Consider the following 19,393-nt stretch of genomic DNA (forward strand, 5'->3'; position numbering starts at 1 on the left):
TTATTTTTTATTGGTGTTCAGGGCTGGTAGTTTTAATTCTTCGTGGCTTACATGTCCATGTTCAGGCAATTTACTCGTGGTTATTCGACTCTCTACTTTCTCTCTGCCTCCCCCAAACTCCTCTCCAGGAAGAGCCATCTATCTTATAGTTCAGTGATATGGGATAAGTGAGGGGAAGCATTGCCCTGATTTCACTGTGGTCTGTTGACTGCTTACCTGGATGTTCCTGGCTAAAGAAGAAAGAGAGGTTTGGTCCCTTCTTTGATGCTGCCCAGGCCCAGAGTCCAAAGTACCCCAGCTGCTGCAGCATCTGATCTGGTTATTTTTGTTTCCAAGGCCAGGCCAGTCAAGTGGGGACATAGGAGAGATCCCAGTTTGTTGAGAGCTTTGGATGACAGGCCACTGAGATGGGTTAGTGTCCAGTGAAGGGCATTAGTGTGGGAACTGTCTGTGTTTAACTGTTCAATAAATAACAGTGTATGTATTGTTTTTGGGCTAGAGGTGGGAGGGCTAGTTATATGAGAGGGTGACACTGTCCCTACCACACCCAAACGTTTTTTTTGTTCCCTAAACCCTTAAGTGTTCTCCAGAGACACAGTCTTTAACCTCAGGCTATGCCTAGGTCCTCAGGGACAGGCTTTGGAAGGGATTAAATTCTCTACATATTGAAATAACAACCCACCCAGGCCAGTTCCTCCACTCCTGCCAAGCTGAGGGGCTGCCTAGGAACTTTCTGCTGACTTTGGTGGTTTTATTTTCAGGCTCTTGCCTCCCAAACTAGGCTACCCTCTTCTGATTGAAACTGCAGAAACCAGGCCTCAAAGGAAGTCAATGGGTACCTCCTAGGGTGAGCAGTGGGTGGACCCTGTGTGGCAGTGGGTCTGGGCATGCAGCTTATGTTACATACTTGGGTTCCAGATTAGTCTAAAGGAGAACAAGGGATCTTCTTTGATCAAGACTCCTGCTTTACCTGTCACCTTTAGGCCCCAGCTATGTTTTTACCCTTATTGCCTCCCCCTACCTCTGACACACAGAAAACAGGAGAGTACAGACCTATGACCCTGTCCTCATGATTCACATTTTCTTCCGCATTAAATGGTGGCAAGAATATAAGTCCCTTTGTGTTTGCTTTTCTTTCTAATTTTTTAAAGCTAAGATTATTTGTCCTTTCAGTGAAATTCAGGAGATCTTAGGCTCTTCTTCCTGGAGTAACAGCCACTGTGGAAATGGCAGAAACCTTGAGCAGGGATTCTGGAGAAGTAGGTTCCATTTTGGTTTCAGCTGAACGTATTTAGATTTTTAGGAGGGTCCTTGTTCTGGGATCATGCTCTATTTAGGGGGAAGGAAGCATAGACAGCACTACCCTGGATGACATACTTATTCCTAACCCAGACTGAGTCCTTTTCTACCAACTGATTTATTCAAGAAACATTTCTTTAAAAAACATTTAACTTAAATATTTGGGCTTCTGAAATAGGCCCTAAAAGATGGGACATTGATATGACCTGTGATTGACATGATCTGTGGTTGACACTGGCTTATTTACTTTGAAAATTCTTACCAGTAGTGTGAATTAAAGGGAATTCCTAGGCTGTGGAATGTTTCCCTGGAGTCCCACCTCTTTTGACAGTTTCCTTCCTGGGCTCTTTCTTCCAAAAGTCCTGTTCTGATTTTTGCCCCACTCTGTTCAGAACCTCCAGGCTGGCTGGCCACTGGCAACAGAATTAAGGCCCAGCTTTCTAGAGTAGCCTTCAAAGCTCTCCACTTACCTTCCCAGCCTCTCTGCCTACTCTTCACTGGATAGGCCTCATTCGCCCTGGAGTAGACCTGCTTCTAAATGGGCCATCTCCATTCCTATCTCAATCCGGGCTATTTCATATAATGATTTCTCTATCTGGGACATTTGGGTATTCCTCTGTTGCAAGATTCCATCCTGTAATCTCTCTTCTTAAAAAATGCAGCTTATCCTTATGGACCAATACAAATATCACTTTGAACTGTTATTTTTTTATCTCTACAAGAGGTTTCTTCTGTTATGGCATTTCTTAGGGTCTTCCTTGTATATTAATAGTTTCCCTATTATTCAATAAGTGCCTTGGGATCAGGGACTGGTCCTAAAGCTCTACTCTGACCATAGTTCCTTAAACGTAGTGTTCCATTAATATTGGGTGAATTGTGGGTATTTGTCGTTTCTAATTGCTGAGTAATATTCCATTGTATACATAAACCACATCTTCTTTATCCATTCATCTTTCGATGGACACCGAGGCTCCTTCCACAGTTTGGCTATTGTGGCCATTGCTGATAGAAACATCGTGGAAGGGGAGGAGGGCGGGTGTTGGAGGGGAATGGGTGACGGGCACTGAGGTGGACACTTGATGGGATGAGCACTGGGTGTTTTTCTGTATGTTGGTAAATTGAACACCAATAAAAATTAATTTAAAAAAAATATTGGGTGAATTGAAATAAATTTATAGGAAGCTCCTTTTTTATTTTTTTACTTTCATTTTTTAATGATAAATTTATTTTTTATTGGTGTTCAATTTACCAACATACAGAATAACACCCAGTGCTCATCCCGTCAAGTGCCCCCCTCAGTGCCCGTCACGCATTCTCCCCCACCCCCCGCCCTCCTCCCCTTCCACCACCCCTAGTTCATTTCCCAGAGTTAGGAGTCTTTATGTTCTGTCTCCCTTTCTGATATTTCCTACCCATGTCTTCTCCCTTCCCTTCTATTCCCTTTCACTATTATTTGTATTCCCCAAATGAATGAGAACATATAACGTTTGTCCTTCTCCGATTGACTTATTTCACTCAGCATAATACCCTCCAGTTCCATCCACGTTGAAGCAAATGGTGGGTATTTGTCATTTCTAATGGCTGAGTAATAGGAAGCTCCTTAACCTGGAATCCTTAGGCCTTCATGGGGTCCCATGTATATAATCTGAAGTGGGAAACATCTATGAACTTGGATTGAGAAAAATTACATATTTGTTTTTATTAACCTCTTACTGAGACTTAGACCTCCTTCAATTATGAATACAGGCAAAAAAGTGGTAAAAATGGCAGTACCTGTGACTTTGTCATTAATGGAAATCTAAGACTTTTATATCACATTTTTTTGGTGAAATGTAATTTTTATTTTGATTTAAAAGATTATTATTGGGACACCTGGGTGGCTTAGTGGTTGAGTGTCTGCCTTTGGCTCAGGGCATGATCCTGGACTCCCAGGATGGAGCCCCATATCTGGCTTCCTGCATGGAGCCTGCTTCTCCCTCTGCCTATGTCTCTGCCTCTCTCTCTCTCTGTGTCTCTCATGAATAAATAAATACAATCTTTTAAAAAATTACTATTAAAGTATAGTTGATATACAATGTTATGTTAGTTTTAAGTGTACAACAGTGATTTGGCAATTCAATGCATTACTCAATTCTCTAGTTATTGTATATTTCTCAAAATATCACTATGCTCAACACAATGCTGAAATTACACTAGTAATAACTAATAAGGTGCAGTGCTAGACAATTAATATAATAAAAAGCACATATTTTTATGCATATTTCAATATAATTGGTTTCTTTGTATCACTTAATTTCATGCATTTACAAATATTCTGGAAGGGGATCCATAGACTTTATCAGACTGCCCAGAAGGGTCCATGGCACGGTAAAAAGGTCAAGATATAAAATCTTCTCACCTCTGAATCTGTAGACTATGTTATATCTCTGTATTTCTTATACTCCCATACTTAGAACTGCTCATTTAACTAACATCTTCTGAGTCTTGGGTACTGGAGATGTAACTCTAAGTAACACAAAAATCTTGAGGTGATGATGAAGTTCAGTGTACTAAAAGTCCTACTGTCTCTTTTCCACTCTTTCCTATCTCCTCAGTCATTGGCATTTTGAGGTTTCCCTTGACTCAGCTCAAGGGTGGTTTGAAGCTAGATGTTGAGGCCAAATTCCAGCCCATTGGGCCTCATTCTTCCTACCTTATGAAGGCCCATTCTACAGAGGTCACTGGATTGGCAGGAAGCCTAGGATAACACGAGTCAAGGTGGCTAATCTTGCCCGTTGTCTCCCAGTGGGATAACTTGCCTTTCTTGTTCCTGCCTTCAGGGCCTTTCCTGTCCCATTGTCAATCTGGAAATAGATTTCCTCCCTGGCTCCCTAGTGATATTTATTTACAAAGTTGTTCCCCAGGTCTGGTCCTCATTGGAATTGTTCTTCTGGCAAAATAGCTGTTTGGCCCCCTCTTCCCTGCTAACTGACCCCTATGCTCAGGAAAGACCCAGAGGTGTCAAAGACTGATAAGGCTTAATGTCTTACCCATTCCATGGAGATTTGCATAGTTGATAATTCTATTTTTAGTCTTGAACCAATAGTATAAGTACTATATAAGTATCTTAGAAAATGTAGATCAGTTTCTTTTTTTGATTTAAAGAAGGGAGAACACACTCACCACCACCTTAAAACCAAGCCTGACTAACACTTGGGCAGGATTCCAATGATTATCTCTCTGTGCATACTTTTGTAGAATTGAACTCATACAATCTTGTTGCTTACCCTTCCTCGCTTAATATTACTGAGTTATTTTCCCTGACCATGAAATAGTCTTCAAAATATTTTATATGACCTTATATAACAAGCCAGTTTGTGGTTGTACTGTATAGAGTACTTATGCAAAATGTCCCACAATTTAAAGAATTAATATTTGATTTCTTTTCATATTTTGCACTTTGATATACAGAGGGTCTAGTGTATTGGTTTAAATTATGAGGTTTAGACTTAATCTGAATTCACACCCCATCTTCCCAACTTACTAGTGATATGACTTTAGACAAATATTTATTTATTCATCTCCAATGTGGAGATAACATTATTTACTTCACAAGGTGATTGTTGATATTAAATGGGATAGTACACATGAGTCTTCTAGTGAGTAGCAAGTCTGCATACATGAAAGCTACTGCATATTGCTATTACTATTACCACTACTACTAAGTTTTCAACCAAGGAAACAAATCTACTTATGAAATTTCAACTATCATTGACCTGAGCTAGGGGATCTCTTTGGAAAAGTGGAGGGTATTTTTTCCAGTGCCTATAAAATTGTGTGCATAGCTAACTGTTATTTTCATTGGTGCCTGTCCCTTTCCCATTTCCCCTCTGCTGGCTTGACTTTGGTAGCACCTTTTTTCCACCCACATGTACCTTTGCTAAGGCCCCTTTCCTTTTTTGTGCTTAAGGAAACCAATGAGACATAAATACAGGAAGTATTAACACAAGTCAATATATAGAACCATAGACACCAGCACTGATATGGTCATCACCTAGTGTAATTGACCCTTCCTCCAGCATTACTGCTATTGTACAGATGAGGTGAACTAGGGGCTAGGAAGGAGATAAGACTTTTATCCAAGGTTTTAGACTAAGACAGTTACAGTGCTAAGCTTGGAACCCAGTGTTCTTTATCTTGCTCTTAACTTGTGTTTGCAAAGATAATCCAGGCTGTGGATCAGAGGTGGGAAGAGAATGCTGTGGGCCCAGAGCTGTCTGGTGTAGGTGGGGAAGGCTTCCTGGAAGAAGTATAGTCAGCACTTGCTTCCTCTTGATAGTAGGCTGATTTGCATTTTTGTGTAGCTCCTTGGTAAGTATTGCTCTGTGACACTGGGTGTATGCTATATGTTGGCAAATTGAAGTCCAATAAAAAGAAATTAAAAAAATAAAGGGACATGGAGAAAACAAGGTAAAAAAATTATTGCTCTGTGGCTATGTTTTTTTTTGTCTTCTGTAAGCTGATTTTGGGAGCCAGGGCCAGGATATTGTTTGTTTGGTTCAGTATTCTCCTTTCCTTCCCAGCAATATCTAAGTTTCTCAGATTCTTAGCATTCTAGTTTCCTCTTCTGTGACTGAACAGATACACTTGTCCCAGGTTCTTCTAAGCACAGAGCTAGACAACTAACTTGCCTCTTTTGATCTCATCCTAGATCAATGTGCGTGTAACCACCATGGACGCAGAGCTGGAGTTTGCCATCCAGCCCAACACCACTGGCAAACAGCTGTTTGACCAGGTAAGGGAGGAACTATTTGTTTCTTAGCCTCTTCCAATTGTCCCAATAGTTTCTACCACAAGACCCACTTCTTGGGAATCTCTTCTACATGCTCCTCCAAGATAGGTCAAAACAAAGGTTGACTCCTGCCATAATAACAAAGGAGGCAAGCTTTGATTTTGGCAGCCTGCACTTTGGATGGCTCCAATTAATCTTATCCTTGGTCCTGAACATGGGAGAAAAGAGAGTTAAGCAGGGTATGACTCTGTGCTAGATGCTCTAAAAATGTTAGCACATGGAATATTCCTCTCAACTCTGAAAGATGTGAGTGATATCTTCCCTATTTTAATGATGAGAGTCAGAAATTAAATAACTTATTCTGTCTAGCCAGTATTTGGCTGGGATTTCAATGCTGCATTCTAGTCACTGTATTTTTATGGTTTCTGTAATTTTTTTTTTTGCTTCCTAGTAGAAGGAAATCAACCTATTCTCCCTGAGGTAGTGTGCTCTATGTACATTTCCCTCAAAATAATAGTAGGACTTAGGACATAACACCACTTCATATCCTGCAGTCATACCTGCAGATAATGCTGACATGTCATTCCCATGTCCAACACAAGGGGTGTCCCTTTATGGGGAGTTGCTATTATTAGAAAGGATGTTCTATATATAATGTAATAGCCAGATGGGGGCCACAGAATCTTTCAGCATTCAAAGACTCTCCAGGGGCCAAGGGAATATGCCATTTGTGACCAGACTTCCAAGGGGTAAAAATGGGGCTCCCATTTCCAGAGGCTGGGATCCCTTTAGATGGTTATTATCCCATTTTCCTACCAGTTTCTGGTGAGGTGGGGGTCTGATATTGTCCAGGATGTTGAGACCACATGTTACCTTGATGGATTTTCCAGGCTTTCTTGATTCTTTTTCTCCTTTGCCCTCTGAGTCCCTCTGTTGTCTAAGAACTTACCCAGAGCTGGGGAGGGAAAGAAAGAAAGGCTCCTTTGACCTCTTCTCAGACTTCTTCCCAGACCCCTGGTTCTATACATTACCCTTCGCAAGCTAAATGATGCCATCCCCTGCCTTCAACACTGGGAGCTTTGTTCAGTTGCATTGGAGAGGGATAACTGTGGAGGGAGGGTGAGGAAGGCATAATTTAGAACCTAGGGTAGAAAAATTCTTGAAAAAAAGAGACATTAATTTCAAAAAGCCACAAGGCATGATAATTCTTTGCTAGTGTTGGTTTGATTTGTGTATTGTGGGTGTTATTCTGTAGGAAGTTCAGATGGTAGGGAGCCCTGGACAGATGGTGTGCTACTTGTGAAAGTAACTACTTCCGAAACAAAACCTTTGAGAGACTTGAATCTTTTATACTAGATAGAGAGAGGAAAGGGAGAAAACCAGTAAGTTCATGATTTCTTATCTGGAAGATCAGTGTTGTTTTGAAAAATATCATTTATTGAGCACTTACAATGAACTAGCCTTGCCTAGGTGCTTTAGTCCTTGCAATGATCATGTCTCTGAGAGGTAAAAGAACATTCTCTAGGTTATGATGTTAGTGAGTTGTAATATGAAATTTCAAATACAGCTCTGTGTATAAAACTATAGTTTTCCCACTGTAATAGTCTTCCTGCATGAATGAGGCTGTTTGAGTTGAGAAGACTTTAAGAGGAGATGTGTTCTTTGTCTTGAGATTTCTGAGGGGCTGTCATAGGAAGGAGGGAGCAGTAATTTTCTGTGAGGTCAGATGGGGCAGAGCTAGGATCTTGTGGATGAAAAACAGAAAAAGATTTGAGCTCAGACAAGGATTTGAGCATCTAGCACTCTCAGAGCCGAGGCAGGTCTGGATGAGAATCCACAGAGGTATGTGTTCACAGGCTATTTGGGGATATGATCTATTCCCTCTCTCTAACTTGATGAGTCATAGGGAAGAAGTCTATTCTGTCTGGCCTTTGAGACCCATTATTCAAGGAGGCCCTCTTGGTGCCATTGGGGCCTAGGAGGAAGGGGTTGGACTCTTTATAAGAAATTGACAAAAGCTCTGGGGCCATCCTGGAACCCAGAAATTGTCTGGCCAATGACTAGAGAGGAAGCTGACTGGAGAGGAAGCACCCTCTTTGGTACCAGTAATAAATAACAGGGAATAATAGGAATTCATAGCTTGCGGAGACATAAGACCTGGTAGGAAAGGGAAGTATGGCCCATAATTTCTCCATTTGCTTTTGGGAATGTACACATAGCTAGGGAATGGAAAGAACACGTTTTGCTACAGCAATTCTGTCACTTACCACCACTTCTAAAGCCTGAGGTTCTTTAGAGGGCTCTTGATTACCTAGGTGCCACTAAAAGGCAGTGCCACCACCATGAGTTCCATTTTGAGAACCCCTTGCTTGGCTCTACCCCAGCCAGTGGTTCTAACTGTACCTACCCCTTACTTCAAGATACTGAGCTGTGCAAAAAAGGTGAAGTCTCAGAGCATCCATTCACTTATTTGTTCATTGACTGATTCACTATTGACTGAAGGTCTACTGTGTCTCAAGAAAAATCTCTAGACCTATCAAACACGTCTCTGTCCTTAAGGATCTTGGAGTTCCTTATCCTATAGAAGCAGAGAGAAGTAAATGCAATGCAACTTTCTTCCCACATAGCATAAAACACCCTTTAAGATAAGGTTATGTATGGAAGTGATGTAGTGTATAAAGTATGGGATTTAGTGTCATCCTTGGGTGCAAATTCTGTCCTGCTATCTAGCTGTGTGGCCTTAGATGGCTCATTTAACCTCTTAGGACTTTACTTTTCTCAGTAAAATGGTAACCAAACTAATTTCAGAGATTTTGTGGTCTTATTTAATCCTCAAATAAGTAAAGTGTCTTGTGTATAGCAGACATTCGAATATTGGTTGTTCTTATTAAGGACTAAATAAGTAGTAGAAATTGCCCTAGGAGTTCAGATAAGGGAGCCATTAAATCAGGCAGCTTGTCTGGCTTGTAAAGTCCTTAGGATTTGTGGACTTTGCATTGACGGCAACAACCTTTCCTTCTCTTTCTTCCATTTTTATTTTATAAAATAACATCTATCATTATAATAGTAATATACTCATCTTATGGATGAAGGACTTAGGCTTACAAGGGTGAAAAGACCTGTTTAAGGTCAGATAGCTAGGAAGTGGTATAGTGGCTTGAATCAAGGCATATATCATTTGCAGTTTTCCCGGTGGCTTTTGTCAGCTCTGTCTTCTGTGACCTCCTCTCTTTTTGTCTGTTCCTATTCTGAGTGGAGGAAATTTTTCCCTAAACTTAGAATCCTAGCTGAGTGTGTTCTACACTGTAGAGCAGGTGGCCGGTTGAATACAGGCAGTGTAGAGTAGCAGAAACAGCATTGGTGGCAGCCCCCACCAGAACTTTCTAGTAGTGCATTGATTTGCTTTCAAGAGGGTAGTTGATGCAGCTACTGCCAAGACTGTAGTGGGATCTCAGTGGGCCTCAGGTGTTTGGGCATTGATGGGGTCTGCACATGATTTTTCATGCAGTTTTCCTTTTGAGGCTTCAGTCTCCCAATCCTGCTCTGGGCTTCTGAAGTGGCCCATTATATCACTAGTTGGTTTACTAATATAGATGCATGGGGGATATGGAGAGGAGGGCTCTGGGCTCTGGAATTGACCTGATTTCCTCTTCCCTCCATAGACCTCAGATGTAGGCAGCCTTTACGTGCAGAAGAGAGACAAAGAGGGTTATTTCTTACATCAGATGCGCTCCTAGTAATGGTGAGGATTTTCTCAGAGGCAAATCTCTTCCCCTCACTGAACCTCAGTTTTCTAGTTTGTGCTGCTTGGACTTTATAATGCTTCACAGTCTGTTGTGAGGGTTTCTGTTGTGTGGCTCAATAGAATTAACAGCCAGTGTCTTAAACACTGAAGTCCTAGTTTCTGTAGGTATATATGGCAGGTTTTAGGAGGTACACAGACCTATGGGCAGAATTTGATTCAGTATCTTAGAGCATTAGTTTTACTTGTGATGTTATCTATTTCATCATTAAAACATTGGGGTGCCTAGGTGTCTCGGTTGAGCATCTGACACTTGGTTTTGTTTCAGATCATGATCACATGGGTTGTGGGATTGAGCTCTACTTCAGGTTCCACACTCAGTGTGGAGTCTGCTTGAGAATTCTCTCCCTATGCCCTCCCCCCACTCATGGGCATGCATGCCTCTCACTCAAATAACTAACTAAATAAATAAATCTTTAAAAATAAAAAAAAGGATATTTAAGGAGTAAAATGTAAAATGTGCAGATATATTAAAATTAAACCTGAGGCTTCAAAGAAATTCTGGCTTTAGCCATTTACATATGTTCCCCTACCCTTTTTGTCCTCTGGGTATACGCATTTATTATTTTCTGCTGCTCATGGATTTCTTCCATGGCAGATTTGAGAAGTGGTAGTTCAGGCCAGATAAGTTGGCATTCTGGAGTCAAAGGGAGCCAAGAAAGAATCTTTTTTTTCCTTTTAATCAGAGATGGAGCCATTTATGAGTAGACTGGGGAAGGACCCTAGTCACTCTAGTCACAGATGTTGTTCCTAGAACAAGGACCTAGAGACTCCCTCCCTCTAGAAAATAAGATTTCTCTTTTCTTTTGGGTGGAAGTCTCAGCTGGAAGCAAGCAAAGCTTGGCCTCATTTCCAAGTGGAGACACGAGTAGCCCAATCAAATGATTCCCAGTACCCTGTGGAGCTTAAATGGGAGATTTCCTTATGACCTGGAGTTTAGGGGTTATCTGTTTTATCCTTTGTTTTTTTTTTTTCCAGTCTCAGTTCTGACTTTACATCATATTTCCTTCCCTCCACACCCTTATTTCCTCACTTTGGGACTTCAGTGGATGCTGAGAGAGATTGCTCATCTCTCAAAGCCCTGAAGCCTAAGGAAGTGGAAAATTTATATGCATCTGACTTTGCTGTGTTCATAAAGGAAGGGGCAGAGTTCAGAGAGATTAAAATTTGCTACTGATATTGAAATATATATTTTTAAATATCACTTTAGCTGTTATTTGTTCAACTGCTCCTCAGAGATACTGCAGATCCTAGAACTATTATGGGCCCTGTTATATTCTTCTCATTACATCCCTACTCATCCTTCTAGTGAAACAGACAACATGGTGCAAAATGAAGCGAAGGAGCTCACTCCTGGAACTTCTAGGACCGGCCACATAGTCTGTACCTGCCTTAGTCCTTTTTTAATTCTGGGGTTTCTGAGCCTCTACAATTGGTACAGGCAGAGGCCAGTTGCTGTCCTACCAGTTCTGTTCTGAGTCTGCCATCCCATGACATAGCGTCCTGGCCCTAATTGTCCATCTTCAGTGTGCCTCTTTGTCTACTGGGACTGAATTACTTCTTCCCCACCAATTGCATCTAGACATAATATTCTCCTACAACCCTGTGGAAAATCATTAGAACTGTTAATTAGGTTCTACCTTAAATATAGGATGAGATAAGAGGTACATTAAGTAATCTTTTATATCCAAACCCTACCCCTCTATCCTCTGCAAAAAAAGCAAATATCACTTTTCAACATAAACATTTTTATGTTCTCCATCTAAAACTTATAGGGAATTCCTATTGCCTATTATCTTAGACTCAGGGACTCACCTTGCCATTGAATCATGGAAGTCTTTTGATCTTTCCTTAACATAACCCACACACAACTTATCTTTTTTTTTTTTTTTTTTTTTTTTTGGATAAGGCCCACACCGATTATGGGGGGCAATCTGCTTTATTTTTTAAAAATTTCTTTTAATTGGAGTTCAATTTGCCAACATATAGCATAACACCCAGTGCTCATCCCATCAAGTGCCCCCCTCGGGGGAGGGGCAAGATGGCGGAAGAGCAGGGTCTCCAAATCACCTGTCCTCAACAAATTACCTAGAAAACCATCCAATCATCCCGAAAATCTACGAATTCGGCCTGAGATTTAAAGAGAGGCCAGCTGGAACGCTACAGTGAGAAGAGTTCACGCCTCTATCAAGGTAGGAAGACGGAAAAAAGAAATAAAGAAACAAAAGGCCTCCGAGGGGGAGGGGCCCCGCGAGGAGCCGGGCTGAGGCCGGGGCGAGTGTCCCCAGGACAGGAGAGCCCCGTCCCGGAGGAGCAGGAGCTGCACCAACCTTCCCCGCGGAAAGGGGCTCGCAGGGAGTTAGAGCAGGAACCAGGAGGGCGGGATGCCCTCGGGCTCCCTGGGACAGTAACAGAGGAACTGCGCCCCGGGAGATGCTCCGAGCTCCCTAAGGGCTGCAGCGCTCGGCGGGACCCGGAGCAGCTCGGAGGGGCTCGGGCGGCGGCTCCGCGGAGGGGGCTGCGCGGCTCCGGGAGCAGCTCAGAGGCGGCGGCTCGGGCGGAGAAAGAAGCTCCGCGGAGGGGGCTGCGGGGCTCCGGGAACAGCTCGGAGGGGCTCCGGCGGCGGCTCCGCGGAGGGGGCTGCACCGCCGGGAGCGCGAATCCAACAGCGCAGGCCCCGGAGCACAGGGCGCCGGGACACAGCCCAGGATCCGGCCTCCCCCGGGACAGGCAGAGGCCGGGAGGGCCCAGGACAGCAAGGACGCTCCTGCCTGGAACTGAGCAGATCAGCGGCCCCGCCCGGGAGCCCCCAGGCCCTGCAGACGGAGAGCCCCGGAGGTACTGCGGGAGCTGACTCCAGGGTCCCAGAGCTGCCCCCGCCACTGTGGCTTCCTCCCGGGGCCTCACGGGGTGAACACCCCCACTGAGCCCTGCACCAGGCAGGGGCAGAGCAGCTCCCCCAAGTGCTAACACCTGAGAATCAGCACAGCAGGCCCCTCCCCCAGAAGACCAAGGAGACGGACCAGTTTCAAGGGAAGACAAGGGACTTAAAGTATACAGAATCGGAAGATACTCCCCCCGTGTTTTTTTTTTTTTTTTTTTGGTGCTTTTTTTTCTTTCTTTCTTCTTGATTTCTGATTGCTTCCCCCACCCCACCCCCCCTTTTTTTCTTTTTTCTCCTTTCTTTCTTTTTCTTTCTTTTTCTTCTCTTTCCCCCCTTTTTTTTCTTCTTTCTCTTTTTTCTTTTTCCCTTTTCTTTCCTTCTCTCTCTTTTTCTCCTTTTCCCAATACAACTTGTTTTTGGCCACTCTGCACTGAGCAAAATGACTAGAAGGAAAACTGCACCTCAAAAAAAAGAATCAGAAACAGCCCTCTCTCCCACAGAGTTACAAAATATGGATTACAATTCAATGTCAGAAAGCCAATTCAGAAGCACTATTTTACAGCTACTGGTGGCTCTAGAAAAAAGCATAAAGGACTCAAGAGACTTCATGACTGCAGAATTTAGATCCAATCAGGCAGAAATTAAAAATCAATTAAATGAGATGCAATCCAAGCTAGAATTCCTAATGACGAGGCTTGATGAGGTGGAAGAACAAGTGAGTGACATAGAAGACAAGTTGATGGCAAAGAGGGAAACTGAGGAAAAAAGAGGCAATTAAAAGACCATGAGGATAGATTAAGGGTAATAAATGACAGCCTGAGGAAGAAAAACCTACGTTTAATTGGGGTTCCCGAGGGCGCCGAAAAGGGCCAGAGGGCCAGAATATGTATTTGAATAAATCCTAGCTGAAAACTTTCCTAATCTGGGAAGGGAAACAGGCATTCAGATCCAGGAAATAGAGAGATCCCCCCCTAAAATCAACAAAAACCGTTCAACACCTCCACATTTAATAGTGAAGCTTGCAAATTCCAAAGATAAGGAGAAGATCCTTAAAACAGCAAGAGAAAAAAAGTCCCTGACTTTTATGGGGAGGAATATTAGGGTAACAGCAGACCTCTCCACAGAGACCTGGCAGGCCAGAAAGGGCTGGCAGGATATATTCAGGGTCCTAAAAGAAAAGAACATGCAACCAAGAATACTTTATCCAGCAAGGCTCTCATTCAGAATGGAAGGAGAGATAAAGAGCTTCCAAGACAGGCAGGAACTGAAAGAATATGTAACCTCAAAACCAGCTCTGCAAGAAATTTTAAGGGGGACTCTTAAAATTCCCCTTTAAGAAGAAGTTCAGTGGAACAATCCACAAAAACAAGGACTGAATAGATATGTTGACACTAAACTCATATTTATCAATAGTAACTCTGAACGTGAACGGGCTTAATGACCCCATCAAAAGGCGCAGGGTTTCAGACTGGATAAAAAAGCAGGACCCATCTATTTGCTGTCTACAAGAGACTCATTTTAGACAGAAGGACACCTACAACCTGAAAATAAAAGGTTGGAGAACCATTTACCATTCGAATGGTCCTCAAAAGAAAGCAGGGGTAGCCATCCTTATATCAGATAAACTAAAATTTACCCCGAAGACTATAGTGAGAGATGAAGAGGGACACTATCTCATACTCAAAGGATCTATCCAACAAGAGGACTTAACAATCCTCAATATATATGCCCCAAATGTGGGAGCTGCCAAATATTTAAACCAATTAATAACTAAACTGAAGAAATACTTTGATAATAATACACTTATACTTGGTGATTTCAATCTAGCTCTCTCTATACTAGATAGGTCTTCTAAGCACAACATCTCCAAAGAAACGAGAGCTTTAAATGATACACTGGACCAGATGGATTTCACAGATATCTACAGAACTTTACATCCAAACTCAACTGAATACACATTCTTCTCGAGTGCACATGGAACTTTCTCCAGAATAGACCACATACTGGGTCACAAATCGGGTCTGAACCGATACCAAAAGATCGGGATAGTCCCCTGTATATTCTCAGACCATAATGCCTTGAAATTAGAACTAAATCACAACAAGAAGTTTGGAAGGACCACAAACACGTGGAGGTTAAGGACCATCCTGCTAAAAGATGAAAAGGTCAACCAGGAAATTAAGGAAGAATTAAAAAGATTCATGGAAACTAATGAGAATGAAGATACAACGGTTCAAAATCTTTGGGATGCAGCAAAAGCAGTCCTGAGGGGGAAATACATCGCAATACAAGCATCCATTCAAAAACTGGAAAGATCTCAAATTCAAAAGCTCACCTTACACATAAAGGAACTAGAGAAAAAGCAACAAATAGACCCCACCCCCAGCAGAAGAAGACAGTTAATTAAAATTCGAGCAGAACTCAATGATATCGAGACCAAAAGAACTGTGGAACAGATCAACAGAACCAGGAGTTGGTTCTTTGAAAGAATTAATAAGATAGATAAACCATTAGCCAACCTTATTAAAAAGAAGAGAGAGAAGACTCAAACTAATAAAATCATGAATGAGAAAGGAGAGATCGCTACCAACACCAAGGAAATACAAACGATTTTAAAAACATATTATGAACAGCTGTACGCCAATAAATTAGGCAATCTAGAAGAAATGGACGCATTCCTGGAAAGCCACAAACTACCAAAACTGGAGCAGGAAGAAATAGAAAACCTGAACAGGCCAATAACCAGGGAAGAAATTGAAGCAGTCATCAAAAACCTCCCGAGACACAAGAGTCCAGGGCCAGATGGCTTCCCAGGGGAATTCTATCAAACGTTTAAAGAAGAAATCATACCTAGTCTACTAAAGCTGTTTGGAAAGATAGAAAGAGATGGACTACTTCCAAATTTGTTCTATGAGGCCAGCATCACCTTAATTCCGAAACCAGACAAAGACCCCACCAAAAAGGAGAATTACAGACCAATATCCCTGATGAACATGGATGCAAAAATTCTCAACAAGATACTAGCCAATAGGATCCAACAACACATTAAGAAAATTATTCACCATGACCAAGTAGGATTTATCTCCGGGACACAAGGCTGGTTCAACACTCGTAAAACCATCAATGTGATTCATCATATCAGCAAGAGAAAAACCAAGAACCATATGATCCTCTCATTAGATGCAGAGAAAGCATTTGACAAAATACAGCATCCATTCCTGATCAAAACCCTTCAGAGTGTTGGGATAGAGGGAACTTTCCTCGACATCTTAAAAGCCATTTACGAAAAGCCCACAGCAAATATCATTCTCAATGGGGAAGCACTGGGAGCCTTTCTCCTAAGATCAGGAACAAGACAGGGATGTCCACTCTCACCACTGCTGTTCAACATAGTTCTGGAAGTCCTCGCCTCAGCAATCAGACAACAAAAAGACATTAAAGGCATTCAAATTGGCAAAGAAGAAGTCAAACTCTCCCTCTTCGCCGATGACATGATACTCTACATAGAAAACCCAAAAGCCTCCACCCCAAGATTGCTAGAACTCATACAGCAATTTGGTAGCGTGGCAGGATACAAAATCAATGCCCAGAAATCAATGGCATTTCTATACACTAACAATGAGACTGAAGAAAGAGAAATTAAGGAGTCAATCCCATTGACAATTGCACCCAAAAGCATAAGATACCTAGGAAGAAACCTAACAAAGAGGTAAAAGATCTATACCCTAAAAACTATAGAACACTTCTGAAAGAAATGGAGGAAGACACAAAGAGATGGAAAAATATTCCATGCTCATGGATTGGCAGAATTAATATTGTAAAAATGTCAATGTTACCCAGGGCAATTTACACATTTAATGCAATCCCTATCAAAATACCATGGACTTTCTTCAGCGAGTTAGAACGAATTATTTTAAGATTTGTGTGGAATCAGAAAAGACCCCGAATAGCCAGGGGAATTTTAAAAAAGAAAACCGTAGCTGGGGGCATCACAATGCCAGATTTCAGGTTGTACTACAAAGCTGTGGTCATCAAGACAGTGTGGTACTGGCACAAAAACAGACACATAGATCAATGGAACAGAATAGAGAATCCAGAAGTGCACCCTGAAATGTATGTTCATCTAATATTCGATAAAGGAGGAAAGACTATCCATTGGAAGAAAGACAGTCTCTTCAATAAATGGTGCTGGGAAAATTGGACATCCACATGCAGAAGAATGAAACTGGACCACTCTCTTTCACCATACACAAAGATAAACTCAAAATGGATGAGAGATCTAAATGTGAGACAAGAGTCCATCAAAATCATAGAAGAGAACACAGGCAACACCCTTTTTGAAGTTGGCCACAGTAAATTCTTGCAAGATACATCCACAAAGGCAAAAGAAACAAAAGCAAAAATGAACTATTGGGACTTCATCAAGATAAGAAGCTTTTGCACAGCAAAGGATACAGTCAACAAAACTAAAAGACAACCTACAGAATGGGAGAAGATAGTTGCAGATGACATATCAGATAAAGGGCTAGTTTCCAGTATCTATAAAGAACTTATTAAACTCAACACCAAAGAAACAAACAATCCAGTCATGAAATGGGCAAAAGACATGAACAGAAATCTCACAGAGGAAGACATGGACATGGCCAACATGCACATGAGAAAATGGTCTGCATCACTTGCCATCAGGGAAATACAAATCAAAACCACAATGAGATACCACCTCACACCAGTGAGAATGGGGAAAATTAACAAGTCAGGAAACAACAAATGTTGGAGAGGATGCGGAGAAAAGGGAACCCTCTTACACTGTTGGTGGGAATGTGAACTGGTGCAGCCACTCTGGAAAACTGTGTGGAGGTTTCTCAAAGAGTTAAAAATAGACCTGCCCTACGACCCAGCAATTGCACTGTTGGGGAATTACCCCCCTAAGATTCAGATGCAATGAAACGTCGGAACACCTGCACCCCGATGTTTCTATCAGCAATGGCCACAATAGCCAAACTGTGGAAGGAGCCTCGGTGTCCATCGAAAGATGAATGGATAAAGAAGAAGTGGTTTATGTATACAATGGAATATTACTCAGCAATTAGAAACAACAAATACCCACCATTTGCTTCAACGTGGATGGAACTGGAGGGTATTATGCTGAGTGAAATAAGTCAATCGGAGAAGGTCAAACAGTGTATGTTCTCATTCATTTGGGGAATATAAATAATAGTGAAAGGGAATATAAAGGAAGGGAAAAGAAATGTTGGGAAATATCAGGAAGGGAGACAGAACATAAAGACTCCTAACTCTGGGAAACGAACTAGGGGTGGTGGAAGGGGAGGAGGGCGGGTGTTGGAGGGGAATGGGTGACGGGCACTGAGGTGGACACTTGATGGGATGAGCACTGGGTGTTTTTCTGTATGTTGGTAAATTGAATTGAACACCAATAAAAATTAATTTAAAAAAATAAAAAAAAGTATATACCACTCAAAAAAAAAAAGTTCCCCCCTCAGTGCCCGTCACTCAGTCACCCCAACCTCCCGCCCACCTCCCTTTCCACCACCCCTTGTTCGTTTCCCAAAGTTAGTAGTCTCTCATGTTCTGTCACCCTCTCTGATATTTCCCACTCATTTTCTCTCCTTTCCCCTTTATTCCTTTTCACTATTTTTTATATTCCCCAAATGAATGAGACCATATAATGTTTGTCCTTCTCCGACTGACTTACTTCACTCAGCATAATACCCTCTAGTTCTATCCTCGTCGAAACAAATGGTGGGTATTTGTCATTTCTAATGGCTAATATTCCATTGTATACATAGACCACATCTTCTTTATCCATTTATCTTTCGATGGACACCAAGGCTCCTTCCACAGTTTGGCTATTGTGGACATTGCTGAGATAAACATTAGGGTGCAAGTGTCCTGGCGTTTCACTGCATCTGTATCTTTGGGGTAAATGCCCAGCAGTGCAATTGCTGGGTCGTAGGGCAGATCTATTTTTAAGTCTTTGAGGAACATCCACACAGTTTTCCAGAGTGGCTGTAGCAGTTCACATTCCCACCAACAGTACAAGAGGTACCTATCAGATAAAGGGCTAGTATCCAAGATCTATAAAGAACTTATTAAACTCAACAGCAAAGAAACAAACAATCCAGTCCTGAAATGGGCAAAAGACATGAACAGAAATTTCACAGAGGAAGACATAGACATGGCCAACAAACACATGAGAAAATGCTCCGCATCACTGGCCGTCAGGGAAATACAAATTAAAACCACAATGAGATTAAAACCACCTCACACCACTGAGAATGAGGAAAATTAACAAGACAGGAAACAACAAATGTTGGAGAGGATGTGGACAACTTCTCTTTTCTAATCATGTTCCTAGTTACTCAAGTCAGCAAGAGGTAGGTGGGAAATGGGAATCTATTTCTTTTTTTTTATTTCTTAGTCATTTACAAATAACCTAATTAGTGGAATAAATGTGAAGGAATAAAGAGGCCCTAAGTCACACCATTTTAGTAGATGGGAAAGCTGGATAGATGTGGAAGCTAAGGCCCAGAGAGGGAAATGTGTTGCCTTAAGATCACATAGCAAATTAGAGACAGAAGGGAGACTTTCACTCAGGTTTCCTGATACCAGAGTTAAG

At 41.9% G+C, this 19,393-nt stretch overlaps 1 protein-coding gene across 1 annotated transcript in view; it reads left to right on the top strand.

The window, feature by feature from the left end:
* Window positions 1-19,393, top strand: part of MSN (moesin) — a 73,469-nt gene that overhangs the window by 34,058 nt on the left and 20,018 nt on the right. The window contains exon 2 of the mRNA XM_041741269.1: window positions 5,990-6,073. Coding sequence (XP_041597203.1) covers window positions 5,990-6,073 — 84 coding nt within the window. The remainder of the gene's footprint in view (window positions 1-5,989; window positions 6,074-19,393) is intronic.

Source organism: Vulpes lagopus, chromosome X (assembly GCF_018345385.1).
Source record: "Vulpes lagopus strain Blue_001 chromosome X, ASM1834538v1, whole genome shotgun sequence".
In the NCBI taxonomy this organism is placed as follows: domain Eukaryota; kingdom Metazoa; phylum Chordata; class Mammalia; order Carnivora; family Canidae; genus Vulpes; species Vulpes lagopus.